This window comes from Microchirus variegatus (genome assembly GCF_963457635.1).
Source record: "Microchirus variegatus genome assembly, chromosome: 8".
NCBI lineage: Eukaryota > Metazoa > Chordata > Actinopteri > Pleuronectiformes > Soleidae > Microchirus > Microchirus variegatus.
The window spans coordinates 5,665,016-5,684,399 of record NC_139809.1 but is presented as its reverse complement, the minus strand read 5'-3'; the positions used below and the strand labels follow the sequence as shown (position 1 = coordinate 5,684,399).

At 37.7% G+C, this 19,384-nt stretch overlaps 1 protein-coding gene across 4 annotated transcripts; it reads right to left on the bottom strand.

Annotated features, from left to right (window-relative positions):
• Positions 1–2,009: 2,009 nt before the first annotated feature.
• Positions 2,010–19,383, bottom strand: parvb (parvin, beta). Of its 4 annotated transcripts, none has more exons than XM_083894383.1 (13): positions 19,247–19,383; positions 9,683–9,772; positions 9,179–9,249; positions 8,958–9,060; positions 6,668–6,808; positions 5,853–5,968; positions 5,518–5,576; positions 5,369–5,388; positions 4,343–4,407; positions 4,191–4,259; positions 3,905–4,006; positions 3,738–3,810; positions 2,010–2,416 (listed from the first exon to the last, which is right to left on the bottom strand). In XM_083894383.1, the coding sequence occupies exons 1-13, from the start codon at positions 19,362–19,364 to the stop codon at positions 2,340–2,342; spliced, it is 1,104 nt and encodes a 367-aa protein (XP_083750509.1). In that variant the 5' UTR covers positions 19,365–19,383; the 3' UTR covers positions 2,010–2,339. The 4 variants fall into 4 exon arrangements, with proteins under 4 accessions (XP_083750509.1, XP_083750510.1, XP_083750511.1 ...); XM_083894384.1 differs by having other exon boundaries at positions 4,343–4,404; XM_083894385.1 differs by lacking the exon at positions 19,247–19,383 and adding an exon at positions 12,032–12,186.
• Between the last annotated feature and the right edge of the window lies 1 nt (position 19,384).

Here is a 19,384-nt window from a genome sequence, read left to right as displayed (position 1 = left end):
AAGCTGCCTCATGATACGTCCTAAGCTGCTGAGGTTCTTAAAAAATCTTATGGTGTGGGGGACTGTATGCCAGGGACACTAAAGTTGTTCCAAGGTGCTGCTTTTGGAACTGAATGCTACATCATGGGCCTCTTTCTTTTTTGTGTGTTTACAAAAGTCATACTATTAGGGTTCGAGCACGACTGTGCAAGAACCCTATTGAAACGGAAGGAGTTATTTTTAATAATATTATTTTTCCTCGAAATAATTAGCGTTTTTGAGGCCTTTCCCATACCCCAAAACTCATGGATCACGCATCAGACCTGGTGCGTAAAAAACTGGAAGTGGGAGGGGCTTATGAAAATGAAAATCAGCTTTCATTAGGTGCCTTTTTGTCGTGTTTGACATACATGAACGAAAGTTGGTACACATGTTAATCATGTCAGCACGGTCCAAAAAGTCAATGACGACTTTACCGTAAGTCCTACAGGAAGGCCGCCATCTTGGGCCGTTTTTGGGCATTTTTGGCAAATTTGCAGCAATGCTACAAAATCTATCTCGTCCTACAGTTTTTGTTATTGAACAGTATGGAAATGCATTTGATAAATCATGTCAAATTTAATTAAAGGTTCTAATTTTATGTTGTCATGTGTCTTTTTGACCAAATGCATCATGGGATTTTTTTTTGTCTTTTCCTGAACATCAATAGCAGAATAAAAGTATAGACCCATGTGAACGCAACAGTCATTTTATTCATCATTTTTGACAAACACTCTCACATTCACTCCTATGGTCAATTTAGAACGTCCATTTACCTTTATCCCTCGTCTGCCTTTCTTTGGACTGTGGGAGGAAGTCAGATTACCTGGAGAAAAGCCACGCACACACAGAAAATCCCTCAGCTGAAACACCTACAGGTGGCGCAGGCGTAGATATCAATTTCGGTTGGTTGGTCAAACAAGGATCCGAAATCGGTGACCTTCTTACTGCGAAGTAACAATATGAGCCACCGCACCACCGCCCCAGGTATATTATCAGGAGATAAAAAATGTTATATAAAAAAAGAATTTCACTCAATCCTTGGCTTTGACTCGCTGCACTGTCCCTTAATCTCACTCTCTTGCTCAGTCAGCTGCAGCTCTCATTAATCCTTTTTATAGTCTGTTAAATACAAGAAGGCTGTGCCATTATTGAGCCTTGCTGTTAAAAAAAACAGAAGATACAAAGTCAGAACGGAACTATTGTTCTGCTTTTAAGCAGCCAAGAGACTTAGTCATGGAACCAAAGCAGTGTCTTTAAAAGGACAGGACAGCCAGCACTGCAGTGTTGCACCTCAGCATCAGCATGTTTCTAAAAATCACACATACAGTAGACGCTGCATTACACTGATTTTGCGTAAAAGAGTGTAAAAAAGCAAAGGTAGCATAATGATGACAATGCAGTGTTTTAAAATGCATAAACAAACAACAGGAACTATCCTCAAGGAGCTCAAATTAAGCTCAACTTGAGTCAAAATGCAGATTTAGTTCCCAAAATAAATCAAGATTATCGGCGGTGGGTGGGAAATGATGTGAAAAAGCCCCAACAGTAAATCATTAGTGTATACGTGTATACACTTCTGTAATCTTTGTGTTGTTGTTTTTTACATTTCAGCTTATCCTAAATGTGGCTGTTTTAAACTGCTTTACTGAAGTTCTTTGAGGTTCTATTATTCTGAAACTTTAGATCCGGTATTCAGTCGAAATCCTCTGTCTTGAACTCAGTTTTAAATATTTCCATTGTTATATCATATGACTCAAAAACCGTATTATTACGTCTAACAAATGCAATTATACTGCACATCCATCAATTGTAATGTTCTGTTATATTGCCGGACCAGATTAATTTTGTTATTTGTTAGGCCCCACACTGTCCCATGTGGACAGTGACAAAGGTGTTTCTGTGCAGACATAACAAATTAGATTTAAAGTGTTATGAAAACTTTGTATTTGTGTTACCTTCAAAAAGAGATGAAAGAGAGTAAATTGATATTATGTCACAAAATGTAATCCATTCTTTTAATATGTATACAAAGCATTTTAGACACTATATAATATATAATAGCATTTTTAACTTTCTTAAATAATCTGGAGGATATGCAACTGATGTTGAGACAAATGTTTCCAGTTTTAAACGTTTGCCCTTGTTTCATTTTGCAGGGTTTCCTGTAAAGAAGGAATAAATACTCTTTTTTTTTTAAACTTGCACATATTGTCTTCAATCCCAGTTCTTCTCCTCCAGTGTCCAGACATTAAAGCATAATATCAGCAGAGGCACAAGACAGTGTTCGGAGTAAGATCAGCAGCTAAAACTGCAAAAGTTCACTCAGAGTTTTTGTAGTTGGTAAACAGGTTGTACAGAACCCGGAGTGTGGACTTGAGGTTCAGGTTGACCACATCTGTAAAACAAAGTAGGGGGGGGGGGGGGCAAAAGAGATTATTCAGGTTTGCCAAACTTGAAATGCTTTGAGGAAGTTTCTGGAAGAATATTAAGACCTTTGACAAAGTACAAGGATTGGGAAGGGAAGAAAGGAAACACTAGGCAGCAGTGGAGAGAAATCTCTGACCGAACCAGACTCAAAGATTTGCAGCATCTGCCACAGCAGGTTGGGGGTGAGAGGAAAATAGAGGACAGAAAATAGTTGGGGGACAGAAAAAGGAGAAGGGGACTAATAAGGAGAGTCAACATATCAACAACCAAACCCTACAACAAATATACAAACAATAAAAATAGGCAACCTAGAACAGACTAAGCCTCCACAATGAAACCAAAAAGTTAAAAATGGCACAATGAAATATGGGGGACAGGAAAGAGGAGGGGAGAGAAAGAGAGGCAGAGGAGAGAGAGAGGGAGAGAATAAATAAAATGCTATTTGTAAGTAATGACAGAGTTAGTTCAAAAATAGTTCCCAAGGATTTGCATATAATTATCATATGATGTATTACGTCTTACCAGTGGATATTTAAGGTATAAAAACACTGTCCCTTCACAGTACAACAGTTGTTTTTTTTTAACTGAGTGCTTTTTTATTGTAATTTATCATTTAATTTAGGTCAATTTTAATATAGTCACCCTTTGTTATACCTGTGCTTCATCATCTAGGGATCTCTGATTGCACACAATGTTAATCACAATATACACATTTTACTGTATAGGTGTAAAGCTTTGAATAAGTAATGACTTCACTTACTGCAAAAACTGTATGTGTAGATTGTGAGTAAGGGTTTTCTGTTTAAGTTAGTAAGGGGAAAGTTAGGGATTCAAAAGGCTTTTGAAAGATGTATTTATCAGATGATTGCACATGGTGTTTTATGCACTGGAATACCTGCCATCCCCATACATGAGATTATTTGCAACGGCATTTGTACGGTTAAACAAATAATGAGTTACATAAATAAAAGCGGATATAGAAAAAATGGAAATTAATATGTCAAACACTGCAAGATCACAAGATGAAATAGATCCTTCCTAAATGGTAAAACCTGGACAAGTGGAGGTCAAGGCTGATTACACACAGCACTATGTATCCAGTTTACAGTGTAAAGGCAAGGTAAGGTTTCCATCTACTGGACAACCTTTAATATGACCGCTACTGTGTGCCATTGCCTTTATCAGAAATAGACTCATACATCTGTCAGTTTCCATGAAGTCTTCTCTGGAAATATTTGGACATTTTATGTTCTGTATGAGATTTAGAATATCTCAAGTCATTTAAATACCTTCTGGTCTGGCTTTGGGTTTCTTTAGACCTCCATCCTGCATCAGCTCAAAGGCAAAAGCCACATTGTGGACCTGCGGGGGGAAAAGCTCAAATTTAATATTCCCTCAAACTGATAAAAAAATCAATTTTGACCAACACATTTGACTGAACCAGGGGGGAAATCACCTTCTGTTCAAAGCACTCAGGGGTGAGGAAGAAGTTGTACAGAGGGACAAAGTAGTTTTCCAGCAACCCCATCAGTAATATCAGGTACACCCCATCAGCAAACTGGAAACAGACACGAGTACAGATTCCAGATAATATAAATAACAGTAAATAATCCGACTGTATCAATAGATGAGCTTGAATGAGTATGTGATTCTGAGAAGTTGGCCACAAATGCAAATGACAGGAGGATCACAGTTATATCAGTGACAGCACAAATCTGTAAATAAAACATTCATTATTGTACCTGAGATTCCAGGTCATTAACCTCCAGGTTCAGCTTGTTCAGGTGTTTGTTCACAAATGTGATGAGTGACTGGAAACATGACAGAAAAGTTGTAATTTTCAAATGTAAAAAAAAAAACTTATAAGAGGTCATAATCCATGCGTGTATATTACCGTTTTTACAACATTGAGTTTATCCGGTGCATGATCCAACAGGGTGTCGAAGGCGTCCCTCTCTGCTGTAAAGAGCCAGGGTTGAAAGGAAATAGTTTGACTTTTTAAGAAATGTCAAGGTGTTAGCAGCTAACTTAGCGTAGCAGAAAAAGTTCCCCGGGTCATAGGACCCTTTTTTGAAAAAGGGTAGGGTTAGGATTAGGGTTAGGGTTAGAGAAAGGGTCCTATGTTCCCCGGTCACATACAAAGCGGGGAACATAGGACCTGGGGAACATAGGTACGGTCCCCACGGGTTGCTAGCATAGCTCTGTCCACAAATTCAAGAAAAACATGTACCAACAGTTCTGTAGTTTACATATTAATGTTAACCCATTTATTTAAATTGTAAAATTATTTTGAGGCTGTCTCTAGACTTTGTGACTATGCTGACTATGCTGTGACTAGACTGTGCTAAGCTAAACCCGCAACTGCTACCCATACAAAAATGTAGCCCCATGTTATTGCATGGTAAATACACTGGAAAACACATACAACTGAGACAGTCTTGTACATAAATAGTATTATATAATATATATGTGCACAAAATCAATATACCCTGTTCCAACACACCTGATTTAAATTAAAGTAGCAAATACAGCAGGGGTCACCAACCTTTTTGAGTCAGAGAGCTACCTTAAGGGTAAAAAATAATATGGAGGGCTACCATATAATATTTTTTTGTTTGTTTACCATTTAAATGATTAATATTATGCATTCAACTGCATACGCATTCATTCCAGTGCTTACTCCTAACGATAACCAGTTTTTATAAACAATATCAAAGATATTTTACTGACAGATCATACGGATACATGCAAGTGAGGTGAAGTGAAGTGGCTACCAGGTGCCCGCGGGCACCACGTTGGTGACCCCTGAAATACAGTAACAATATTGAATATTTAAGATGAACTGTTGTAATGCCATCACTGGTATTGACCTATCATTAAATGGGAAGTCAAAAGCATATTTCCTACTATTGAGACTCACCAAATCGTCCCATCATCATCCTGAAAAACAGAAAAATTGAGAATGAATTTAAAACAAAAATGTTTGTCTGTGTCGCATTAACCATCCTCCCAAGATCCAATGTCAATCGATGTACAAGTCACTGTCAGGAAACAGCTGTCAGCTCTTACTCTGTGGTGCTCGTCAGCTCTTTGGAGACTACAGCTGTCTGCAGGATTCCCTCTCGTTTCTGCTCAAATTACAGAGAAGAACCACAGTTATTGAACAGAAAGATGACACTAATATCAAATCTAGGCACTATGTTATCACTACAATGTGTGAGCGTTGTTGGATGTCCCATTTAAGTGAGTTCATTTCATTGGTTGTGTTCCTGTCAAGTTATATTCTTATCATCTTTCTGTGACATTGTTGTTAAAGCTGCAATTAGTCAGAATCATTTTAATCTCAATTAGGCTTTCCTGGTAGCATTGAACATTATTGCACATAATGATTATGGATGTTTTACCTTGACCACCACCACCTGTACAGACACGTGCTCAGGAAGTCTAATAGGGGCCTGAAAGTGCATCGCCAGCGCCACCAGCAGATAAACGATAGCCACCAGGTTCTTTGAATGGATCGCTGTAACAGTAAATCATCATTTTAAATCGTCAGCCGTTTCACACAGAAAAGAATACATAATGTTGTGTATGCAACTTTGTAAATGTGAAAGCGAACTGTGCTTTGCACGAAACAAAAGAATGGAAAAGCTGCAGCTCAGCAGTTAATGAATGCATATAAATTAATGCAAATCTAGAGTTAGAGGTACTCAGAACTCTGCTTCAGATTATACAATTACCATTTTTAAATTGTATAGGGAAGATCAAGTTGGTTATAAAAAATAGCAGGAGCCAGAAGTGAAAGTTCACTTCATTCCTCTTCCATACTAACTTTCAGTTGATGGAACAAAACATGTACTTTTCCATACATAGGTCCATCATGACAAAACAACACACAAAACATTATTTTTCTTCAAAAAACGAAATAAAAACTGGGATTAAATAGGGTGACATTCACAAACTGATCAGATCAATTCAATTTGTAGTGAGTATGTACAGTGAGGATATATTAAGAATAAGGAATAGGTAAAAACAACTGGGTAAACTGTGAAGCCTCCAATTTCACAATTCACATCTCCTGGGGGGGAAAAAAATGTGTTATCCACTTGGAACGCTCTTGGAAAATAGATTTGCAATCTCAATAGGATTATCCTGGTAAAATAAGGGTTAAATAAAAAAATAAAATAAAATGAAATGAAAGCAGAGTCAACATTAAACTCACAGTCTACGCTCCATTCGCTGGTCCAGCCATGAGGCCTCAGCAGTTCATTCACGGCCTCCAAAACTGTCTGGAGCTTCTGCTTCTGGCCGATCTCTGACTGGGTCACCTCAGCCACATTCAACTTCCTGCCCGACAACTTTTCTGTCCACAGAAAGATAAAACAGAAGAATCAAAATGTTGTAAAGCCACAATCACAGAAAAAAAACCACTGAAGGCTTTCATGGATCATTTTTTAGAAATGATCACGCAGCAGTGTCGCGTTGTACTAAACCACATAAGCAAGAAATGTCAGTGCTTTGAAGAGAACTGCTCTGAAATAAGAAGCTCGCTTCAGGTGCAAGGGGCTTAAAAAAAAAGACTGCACCAAATCTCATTTACATACAAATGACTATAAAAGGGCTTCAAGCCTACATGTCTGAAGAGTTTGAATATGAAGAGAGTGATGGCTTCAGACAACAAAGACGTTATAATTTAACCCATCTCATATGTATGGGTTAAATTATATATTTTTTAAAAGGAACACGCAGGTCTACTTACAAAAAAGAAACACAGAACGGGCACCGATGCAATAAAGTGGCATTATATAAGGCGTGAAAATAAAATAGAAATATGTAATACCTATTTTATGTGTGTTACCTTTAAAGATTTAGTATAGAGCACACAAAGACAGGCAGGTAAGACAAAGAAAATTTTTTTCCAAGTGAAATAAATAGGGGGGAGACACAGATGCAAAGAGAACAGACACAGAGGGAACAGACGCATTGAGCAAACTCAGGGGGGAAGCGGCATGATGTGACATGAGAAAAATGAACAGATGGAATCACAGAGTACTGTGAGCATGGAGACGTGTGGGGGGAGGGGGGTACTACACACATCAGGAAAACTAGACAAAGACAGAAGACGGAGAAGAACGAGATACATGAATCAAAGTTATGACAGAAAACAGAAAATAAGTCAAAGAGTCACTTAAGAGCGACAGTTTATCGTTCTTGTACATGCTCGTGTTGACACGGTGGAGGATACGCAGGAGCAGAGAAGGACAAGAAACTAACCAGTGTCGAGGTAAATAATAGAGGAGTTGAAGGTAGATTCTGTGTACGAGAGTTTGCTCTTTGTTGATTTGAACATGAACATGTTGCTCTATGATCTTAAAGTGAATTGAAACAAAGATTTAAAATAAAAAAGATTGTGTAGGAATAAGATATATATCAATATATATTGACTTGACTGATTTAAAAATAAATTATCATGGGGTTTGGTTAGGTGTTAGGTTTGTTGATGGGTTAACTTTATCAGCCTGTTGTAACACCTAACAAACACAAGGGGGAAGCCCCTCACAAACAAAGCAGCACACAGTGGTTACATGCTGATAACAGTGGAGAGTGGACAGCTGCTGCTAGTATAAGAATCTCTGTTTTTTTATTCCATTACAAAGAAAGTAATGTGACATTAGTTGTGCCAGAAGTTAGAGTGGAGTTAATGAATAAAGGAATATATCTTATATAAGTTCCAGGTGCCTACTTCTCACAGGCTTTGAAGATAAGACTTACATTACATTCAGACCCAAGAGAAAACAGCAGCATATCAGATATAAACTCAACCATGATCTCATTATGTAAACTATATTCTGTGAGAATGCACAGGAGAGTAAACAGGAGGCTTGAGGAAAAGCATTTCTTGAAACCTTCCTTTCCTTTCTTGAGCAATGCTCTTGTCCACAGGGCTGCTACTAACAGTTATTTTCTTAGCTGATTATCTGTTGACTATTTTATTTATTGATCAATGAGTTATTTAAACAGTTATGTATATATATGTATGTATGTATATGTATGTGTGTGTATATATATACGTATATATATATGTATGTATATGTACACACCACTACAATGGAAATGAAACGAACAAGATGTGCTTAAACTGCACACTTTCAGCTATCATTTGAGGGTATTTACATCCAAATCAGGTGAACGGTGTAGGAATTACAATACTTTCTATATGTGCCTCTCACTTTTTAGGGGACCAAAGGTAAACAATCATGAATCAAATTTTCTTTGTTTAATACTTGGTTGCTGATCCTTTGCAGTAAATTACAGCCTGAAGTCTGGAAGGCATAGACATCACCAGATGCACACCTTGTTCGCTTCATTTCAAATCCATTGTAGTTGTGTACAGAGCCAGAAAGAAGAGAATTGTGTAGATGTCCCAATATTTATAGACCTGACTGCATATATGTGTTGCTTTTTCACAGTATAACTTTAATGCTAGGCTACTTTAATGCTGGGTTTCTTACCAAATAACTTCTGGAGAACTTGTCCATCGTAGCAGTCCTCCTCCAGGTCTTTAACTATGATCCGGTCTTCTTCCAACTCACTGTTGATCCAGTCAATCAAGACCTGCAAAACACGTCAAACTACAATGCAGCCTTTATCTGTAACGGCACGTATGTGTATGCGAGTCCAGACTGAAATACCACAATGTATTGTATGTACACAAAATGTAATTGCCGTCTACCTTCAATAAATCTTTGAACTTAAGATTTTCCCTCGATGTTGGGTCCAACATGACCCTCTCAGCGTTTTCCTCTGATGAGGCACAGACATTGAAGACAGTCAGTGGACATTTGCAATGAAAATCATATTTTCTGTTCGAACCCTATATGCACATTTATCGTCCATCCATTTGTGCACAACATTTTGTGTCTCTCGTAGATACAAATATACAACCACAACAGCACAGTGTCAATGTAACCCACATGTACACAGTGATTCACACGGTGGCTGAGGACATTGGCGTCTCCACCCACTTTCATTTCCTGCTCCACTACTGTCAAACTCCCCACTAGTCAACATTATGCTACATTCATATTTTCCTGTAACCTCAGTAACCTCGGATAATAAACTCAGTCTTGGTGACGACATCAGAAATAAAACACATACAATAATTTTAAAACATTAAGAGATCAATGCTAGAGTTCTATACATGTGTGCGTGTGTGTGTTATTATGTGTGTACTCACCCAGAAGTGTGTCCTCTGGGTGGATGTCAGCCCCAGTGGGAAGCATGGGAGCATTGATGGCATTCTTCCCCTCCTCGTGAAGATCACTCACTGGACAGAACAAAAACAGACCAAATGAAACTGTGATGCTTTGAATGAGAAGGTTCAAATAACAACAAACTCAGTGACTGTGGATAGAAATAAAGAAAATAAAAAAATACGAAGTGAGCCCAGAGAGGAAGATAACTTTTAGCCTGCTCTCTCATAATAGACACCATTTAAATAATTTAAGCACCACTTTATTGTTTTTAGATTCAGTAAAATTCCAATTGACCAAAGAGAAATGTGTCATGAGCATGTCAGTGTTTCAACACGAAATATTAAAGTGTATCTTTCACCAATGTCTTTCTTCTTTTTCCATTTGCTTAGCAACAGTTCTGCAGTTCTCAAGTTCTGCATTGCACATAAAACAATTGTGAGGTATTTGTTGTTTACCATCTCAACCAGGTTACTTGTGGTATTGCTACATGACATACAATCTTTAAATCACTATTAAGACACTATAGTGCAAAGATGCAATAGTGTAGTCTTACTCTATTCCACAGAAAATAAACTGCAACTTATTGAAATTAGGTCAACTAAGTAGATTCTATATTAAATTCAGATTAACCCTGAACCAGTTGAAGATAATAGAGAACTTTGTGTGTGTGTGACCGGTGCACTGGTGGATAAGCTTAACAAACCATGTGTTGATTCTGAGCTGCTGACAGAACTGTCATACGTCTGCCACTTCCTCATTTTTTTTTCCTCCAGCCCTGTGAGACTCTTCCCTTTCCTACACCGACTGGATTACAGGGGCAGCACTGTGTCCATACAGCTGAGTTACATAATAAAATGATTGAAGCTTCTAAGATTGAACCAATTACTTGATTTTGATAATCAAGTGTTATTTTAAAGAATTAAAACAAGTTTTCTGATTTTTCAGCTTCGTAAAATGTGAATATTTTCTGGGGTTTTTGCTCCATATAACAAATAAATCATTAAAACTGAATCCTTTTGGTTTGTGGACATAACAGGAAATCTGAGAACATCATCATCATTTCCAGGTTCGAAAAAAAACAAAAATCAATATTTTTAACATTTTCTGACATTTTATGGACCAAACAAGTCGAAAAAAGGAATTAATCAAATATGAAAAAAACATTAGTTGCAGCTCTACTTCTAAATACAGTACCCTTTCGGTAATACTTTATGTTACAGTACAGTAACAATATGGTAATAGTATGCTGATCATTTAGATTGTGTATTATACTGGTGGTAGCTTATTGTATTTCTTGTTATCAAGCTATGGCCTGGATATTACCTCTTAAAATAATGTGGTATTATTGTAATACCATTTCCTTATTACCACTGTTACTACTAAGCTGGAAACTGCATTAGAACAACAATGGTATTACCATAATATAACCTCTCAATCACAAATTATTTCCACACAATTACCAAGATGTTTTACTTGTTTTTGTTATTTTTTTCTTGGTTAATATAGGTTATATTCTGATATTTTGTATGACTACAGCTAATTTAAAAAAGAGAAAAGACAGACGCATACAAATGCACACAATCTATCTTTGAACAAAGTAAATTATTGCTGAGGTGCTTTCGCTTCCGACTAGACGGATACTCCAGGGATTTAAAGGCTTTCCTCCGCTAATGGCAACAGAGCTTTTATCATCCACCATTTCAATTTGCAAGACCTCCACCACCACAATCAATCGTCTCAAATCTGTCATTTCATTGACCCTGCGATTGAAAAAGCCAAGCCAGGGAGAAGCTGCACGGGTAACAACAACAATGGCTGTATTTGAGTGCTTTTTTTTTCCAAATGAAAACATGTGAACATGAGAAAACACGAGGCTAGAGTACAAGTACAAAGCTCGAAGACGAGGTCCCCACAGGTTTACTATCTGATTCCGGCTTCTCATACGAGCTGAAAGCCGACTGGAGCGCTGGATCTCATAACAGATCAGCAGTTTGAGCTGTAATTACACTGCTGGCCCGTTGCATTTCATCATAATTACACTGTTTCCTCCCTCAATGTCCATCTGACTGCATTACTGCTGCTTTGCACTGCAGGCAGCACAGAGTTTTGGCACTTCAAACAGTCAAGTATAAATTAAACCATATCACTGAACTACTGCGACACATGTATGAAGAATGATATTGAAAATCAAGGAAAAGTGAACAAGTAGTCCGTTCTAAATTTGACCTATCACACTAACTAGCACACTTTCACCCACGGTGCTCTAAGGTAACAGGTCCCACTTCCTAAATTCCACATCCAGGTTCCTCACACATGTAAACAAATATTACCTGGTTTCTTTTTCTTGGTCCCACACAGCAGCCCCGCCATGACTCAGCTATAAACCTGTGCAGATTCCCCCGATGGCGGAGAGTAAAAGGTAGAAAACGGGCTGTATGTATATGTATGCTGAATGTGTGTGTGTGTGTGTGTGAATCAGAGTCGGCTGGGGCTGAACAGTGGCAGGGGCATCATCACGTGTTTATTTCTGTCACAACCCTCCACCCCACCTCTGCTGTCCAGTTACTGGAGACTCTGGGAGGTTTGGTGAGTGTATGTGTTTACATGTGTGTGCTTGTGACAGGAAGAAGATCTCACACAGAGCATAAGGCTCCAGGACACACGACTTCACTGACCTATGACAGGTACAGTGTCCGGTAGATATCATTATTATTTTAACTTGAATATGTCCTGTTTTATAGTTAAGTTTGCCCTCATAATCACAAGAGTCTGAAAATCAGATGCAATATTCACAGTAATAAGAGAGAAGAGATTTCCGCCTATGACTGGAGCCTTTGCTGCAGCAGATACAATCACTCATTCTGTGGCTCTGAAGCACATTAATTTAACGCAAAGCCTGCAGTCAGGAAAAGTTAGTCTTAGCTAATGTCCACTTTAGTGCAAATTCATGTAAAAACCTCCCATATGTAAGGAGACAGTGATTATTTAAGAGCATAAATGCTCTTAGTATAATCAGACCACATCGTAAACAAAACGTCGTAAAACAGATTGAAATCGACCTTTTCTTGTTTGGTTCCACTGCTCCTGCGGGGGGGAGATGGTATACAGTGGCACAGAGGATATAAATAATGCTGCAGTATGGAGGAGGACAGACTGGACCTTAAATATAGCTCCAGTTATTTAGACCAACACAAGCACTGGTGATTAACAGACGCCAGGACATGACGGTGTCACCGAGGAACTCTTAAGCAGATATTAACCATGTCATATGACACTATTTAATCATAACACCTCATAGTACTTTAATATTTATACACAGTATAATGTTGTTGTTCTGCTTTCTCCAACTTTTTTTCTACTATGGTCACGTCAAGCTCAATATAGTTATATCTGGCCCGCAAAATGATTGTATTTGTCTATTTTTAAAGGTCTGGCATTAAATAGCACACATGCCATTCATACTACAAATCCCATAATGCACTGCGGTCACTGCCCCTGCAGATCAAGACCCGTCAGTACCAACCCCTCCTCCCAGTCAATCAATGGTCAGTGCTTTGTTTTCTGCTTTTCTTCCCCCTGAAATCAAATCTAATTGTTCATATTGAAATATTCTGATTTCTTCTAGAAAAAAAAAATCATATTTCTGATTAAAACATAGCCAGTTTTATACTGTTCAATACATTTTAACCTGCTCAGCCCACGACTTGGACTATTTTTTAAATTTCGAGGCACCTTGGATCCCCAGAAGGACAGATTTACATAAATACATAGCATGAGCAAAAGTTTCCAATCAAGATTGCCGAAATTTTGCCTTTAAGATTTTTGGCAAATTATGCATTTTTCCAGTTTAACTTTAACTGCTATGTGTGTAAAATTGTGAATGTAATTGGTGGTTATTGTCTTCTGTCATTTAGTTTTCTATTCCATTCAACATAATATGCATTTGAATAATTTAACTGAATATGAATAAGACTGTGCCTGCTTTGCCAGTTCATCTAATAAGGATATGTTGATACAACAGTACAGATACACAGAAACAGCCCCGTCTATTAAATCATATTTTACTTCTAAAATACTTCAAATGAATAACTTCTAATATTGGAACAACCAAGTTGTATCTTATGCAAATGTTGCAAATGTTTTCATGAAGATGCTCTAAAAACCTTACAAAACTAGGTAAAGAATGTAAAAAAGAAATACACATGACTTACTTTTATCAGCCAACCTCCAACAGAACCACTTCCTCAGTTATACTTTGTATTTTCATTGTGTGATTACTGTTTACACTGTGATAGTATATCATGGGTGTGACTGCCACTTATCCTCTCACTCCTTTTATAGCTAAAATTTGCAGTCATGACCGAGAGACTTGTCTTGTCAGAGAAACACATACTTCCTACTTTATCAGGGTATGACAGTGCAGAGCCAGCCTCATGACAGGGTCTATTGTACCATGATGAAAACCTTGAGAAACAAGTTTCTTCTTCTACTTATTTTCAGTCAGTGGCGGCTCATAGAGAATCACAGAGACTTTCACTGATTTAAAAAACATTTTTAAGAAATGTTTATTTTTAATAAGCTGAGTGAAGTGAGTAAAATGTATACTCTGCAATAGAAAAGTACATGTATGCATGCACAGTTTGCAACTCTAAATATATAAAATAAATGGGAAATTAAAGGCACCATATGTAAGAATATGGCCAAAAACGGTTACTACACTCAAATTCAAAATACCAAGGTCTTTTAGGTTTCGTTTTCTTAGCTCAGACTGTGGTTGCTCGGCAGCTGAGACTCTACTGACTGCAATGATTGGTAGATGGCGGTAGGTGGCGCCACATGCCATTTGCAGTCCGCAAAAGATGGTTTTTAATGCGAATATTTTGGCTGTACTGTTGTTGTTGGTGAGTTGAGTATGTTGAATGAACATTATTCCTGAGTCTCTGTGACATATTAGGAGGATTTTATGGCCAGTTGCTTTAGATGTATTACATAATGCACCTTATAAGGGTCACAGAATTGTGACTTCTTTTTTGTGTGAGACAGTTGAGGGAGCCTCTTATTGTTGAGATAAAAAGAGAGGAAGAGTCACAGAGAACAGAAAAAAGAATGTTCAGATAAGTCACGAAAGATATTGCTGTTTGAGGGAGATATACTGCAGAAAAAGCGATGACTGAAAGTGCTTGGACCTGACAAACCCAGATATCAAACTGTTGCTGTTTCCAGATTGTTAAATGTGAGTTTTTGCTGTTTTAACTGTCATATACCAGTCATTCCAAATAAATTTGCAGATTTTTTTCAAGAATTTTACTTTAGGCTTTATAACATGCAAAAACAAACTAGCCTACGCTGTCGGGGGCCGACAGCAAGGGGTATATCCGCGAACTTGTCCAATCCTTAACTTTCCAATATACCCAAAGTATACGCACTCGCACCTGCCACTAACTGTTTTAATTAATTATTAATAAATTCAACAAAATAACTGTTAAATATTATGATATAATGCTGACTAAACTTTATACATGTTCAAAGTATCCATATAAACTCGATATTGAACACAGAATACCTGAACTCATACATTTCTCTCTAGTTTTTAATAAAACTAGTTAACCTATTATACCTTGTTAAATATTATGAATATTAAAATGCTAACCACACCTGCCATATCTTCAAAGTGTCCAAATGTCATGAAAAAGCATACACTGTTTATTAAATTTCATGAAAAAGCATACAATATGTTCGAACTTTCCATTCAATGCATTAATTAAAGAAATTGAGTTTTTTTTTAATATGATAATTAATACATTTATATTATAATGTAATAAATATTATGAATAAGTGCTAAATAAACCCATGATATCCTCAATGTGTCCAAATGAGCTCAATAATAAAGAAAAAATGCCTTAACTATTTTTTCTGTGTTCACTAATAAGTTAACCAGTTAACTTATTATGTAACTATTACCAATCATAGCCAAAGTAATAATGATTGTACTTGTAGATAGTTGTTACATAAATCATTGTACACAATTTGAAGGCAATATCTCCATCAGCCGAAAATGTGTTTTTAGCATAATAAATTAATTAATTTGCTAATTAATAATAACGCTACAAAGATAGGGATAATTCTCAGGTGGTATGTGATGCCCATGCAAAATTTGAAGCCAATGCCTGCAATACTTTGGAAGATACAGGCGAAAATATGGTTTTTATATCATTAATTAATTAATAAACTAATTAATAATAATGGTAGACAGCTCAAAATCTATAGGGATCATCTACAGGGGGTATGTGACCCATAAAAAAAATAAGAAAATTAAATCTCAAACGCCTTTCCAGTTATCGCGTTAACGGCTAAAATCTGCGGCCGCGCGAGACCGCTCACCTCTGTTGAGTGTTCCCCTTCAACGAGTATAAAAGACCACACCCAGGACTAACAGGAAGCACAACAACAGCTGCATGTGAGGCCACTCACTATATAGCTTCATCAGCAGCACCGACTTCCTACTCCTATCTTATGCTACTGTGCACTATTTTCTAATCCCACAATTATTAGATTGTCTCTGACCTGTGTTTCATCTGTGTTCCAATCCAGTTTGACACTGAGGTCATGTTGGATTAAGTTGTGTCCATCAACACTGAATTAGAGCCCATATAAATTAGCAAAATTAAAATCTGGGGATCACAACGGGCAGCAATTAATTTCCTGTATTGGTAAAACAAATTAAGATTTGTACAAGAAGAGAAGAACTCCAGAATTATCTCTTATCACTGTTATATCTACACAATGTTTCTCTAATCAAGCTGGTTACATTATATTTACGATGATTAATGGTGAACAGATAATTTGACTTGCTGATTTATGCCTAAAAGAAGATTAAGATAGATTATGCAGTATTTCCCCTAAGTGTCTTTAATATTAAAAAACTGTAAGAATGGGTGACAGCTGATGGTGACAGGGAAAACTTAAACAAATGAAGGACTCCTTCATTTAACGCTCCCTCACCTCAGTGTCTCAGGGGACTATGGTGGTCACACCAGACTATTAGTAGTAAACATATCGATTGTTGTTTTTTTTACATTTTGTGCATCTCTTCTCAGCTGCTCAGCAAACTTCTACAAAGCCACCGTTGAAAGCATCCTGTGTCTCAGTGCGGCAGTGTGGTACAGCAGCTGCACAGCACAGGACTGGAAGGACAGCACGGGGGATTGTGGGATGCCGTCTACCAAATCTGGACTCAGTTTACCCTGCCCGAGTCCAGAGGAGGGCTAGACGCATGGCAACAGATCCCACACACCCAGGGGAACGCATTGTTTGTACCGCTTCCCTCAGGAAAGCAGGAAACAGGAAAACAACAAAAACCAACAGACTCAGGGACAGCTTCTTCCACAGAGTAGCCACAGACACCCAAACCCCCTTCAGTGAAAGAACTCACATCTCACCCCCCACAGAACCATCACACATCTCACCCACCTTTTCACACACTCCCCTGCAAGACAGTCTCAGCAGTAAGACAACACACATTCACAACTCTCCATAGACTTGGATTTGCACTAAGCTGCACTTTATTACATTCCTACTTTAATTGAGTTTTATATTTTAAACCTAATTTAAGTTTTATATTTTTCAGTGTTTTATTTAAGTGCTTTTGTTATTTATTTTGTGTGTGCCTTTTAAGTCGGGAGTGGCCACAACATTTTGTTATGTCCTCATAATGACAATAAAGATTCTTGATTCTTAAACAAATTTACTGCAATACAATTTGATCAATTATTACAATAAACTTCTGGATGAATGTGGCTCCAAAACAATGATGGGCATCTTACTTATGACCTTACTTTAACTAACACACACATAGGTTTGCTATCCTTTTGAGGACACTGCATTGACTTCCAGCCTAACCAACGCATTATCCCTAACCCAGTCTAAGTCTAAAACTAACATTGAAGGCGCCATATGTAAGAATGTGGCCAAAAACGGTTACTACACTCAAATTCAAGGTGTTAGGTTTCGTTTTCTCTGCCATTGTAGCTCAGACGGCTGTACTGACTGCAATGATTGGGAGAAGGCGGTAGGTGGCGCCACATGCCAAAACGTAAACGATTTACGGTCTGCAAAAGATTTTTTTTTAAATGCCAATATTTTGTCTGTACTGTTGTTGTTGGTGAGTTCAGTATGTTATATGAATATTATTCCTGAGTCTCTGTGACATATTAGGAGGATTTTACGGCCAGTTGCTTTAGATTTATTGCATAATGCACCTTTAACCTAACCACAATTCAAACCTTAGCCCTAAACTTAACCAGTTTAAGTTCTGCCTCATTATGACTATAGGTTTTGGTCTCCATGACCAAACATGGTCTGGTCCTGACAAGGTCCGAGTTTGCCAGAAAAGAGGTAACACACTCACACAGTGGGGCGTTGAACCTTGCAGCTGTCTGTTTAACAGACAGTCACAGGCACGCGTGAGGGCAGAAAATAGTTTGGTCAACTGAACGCTTGTGTTGACTGAAAAAAACAAACACGTTCAGTGTTTATATGTGGACAAAATAGAGCAACAAAAGCAACAGAGTAATCCTCTTCCACCTTTATCTTCGTCATAACCTTGCATTCCCATCAACGGTCAGTGACTGTGTGATCTATTTATGTTTATGACCTTGTGTTAGAAACCTGTGGAGCTGTTGAGGCTGAGGCTTTGTCTGGTCTCTACGTTTATCATCAAAACAACATAGAGGAAAACTAAACTAAACCACAACAGTTGTATCACAAAATGCATATATATGCAAAATACGCTTAAGGATGTTTCCTCCTGTGAATCACACAGTTCTCTTTGCACTTAAGACACTGACGACATCCCGAAGGCAATGAGGAGTTACTGGCTAGATTTGAAGACAAATGGCCTGAAGACATCTTCTTAATAACTAAAAATTACAAATATACATGTTCAAAACAAGCTGCGCTGACTCTTACATTATAGCAAACCTCTCAAGAAATCAGAGTTCTTTAGTCAGCTCTGATACTTCATCCTGGATTTAAATATATATAAGTTGCAATCACACTTTCTTCTGTGTTCTCCTTGTGGTGATGAATTAAAAATCTCTATACTGTCTGCATATATGTCTGTTCAAAAGTCAGAAATGTTGACAATGACATATGTAACTATGTATCTACAAACACCAGACCAGGGTTAATTTGATTTGTATTATTTGTGAATATGTGTTCTACTCTGGTTTCTGGTCTGTGCTCTGACCATTTTCCTGGCACAACACAATAATAATGTTAAAAAAATGTATTAATAAATTAAATCATGCTTCATGATTTCATACCACAGTGAACCAGATTGTATCAGAATAACACACATAAGTAAAGGAAAGACTGTGTGTGTTCACACTGAGGAAAATGCTTTGGTGTGACTGCAGCACCATGGACAGAAACACACACACACACACACACACACACACACACACACACACACACACACACACATACATTAACACACACACAGCGACAAAAACAAAGGTATATCTTTCCTTTCCTTGCTCACTCACCTTCTTTAGACTTCTTCTTCCTCCCCAAGGTTCCACCTAATTTCCCCAAAAACGAAGATTCTTCCTTTTTCATTTTAAGGCAGTAAGGAGTCGTAGATGTGGTGGCGGCCCCGGACATCTTTCAGGGTGACTCCTCCG

Excerpts from the sequence above, each read along its gene's own strand:
- parvb (XM_083894383.1), bottom strand. The coding sequence starts at position 19,364 with ATGTCCGGGGCCGCCACCACATCTACGACTCCTTACTGCCTTAAAATG. Across the intron at positions 5,389-5,517 it reads GAGCTGACGAGCACCACAGA|GATGATGATGGGACGATTTG; the intron begins GTAAGAGCTGAC and ends TCTGTTTTTCAG. Across the intron at positions 4,007-4,190 it reads TTAATGACCTGGAATCTCAG|TTTGCTGATGGGGTGTACCT; the intron begins GTACAATAATGA and ends GTCTGTTTCCAG.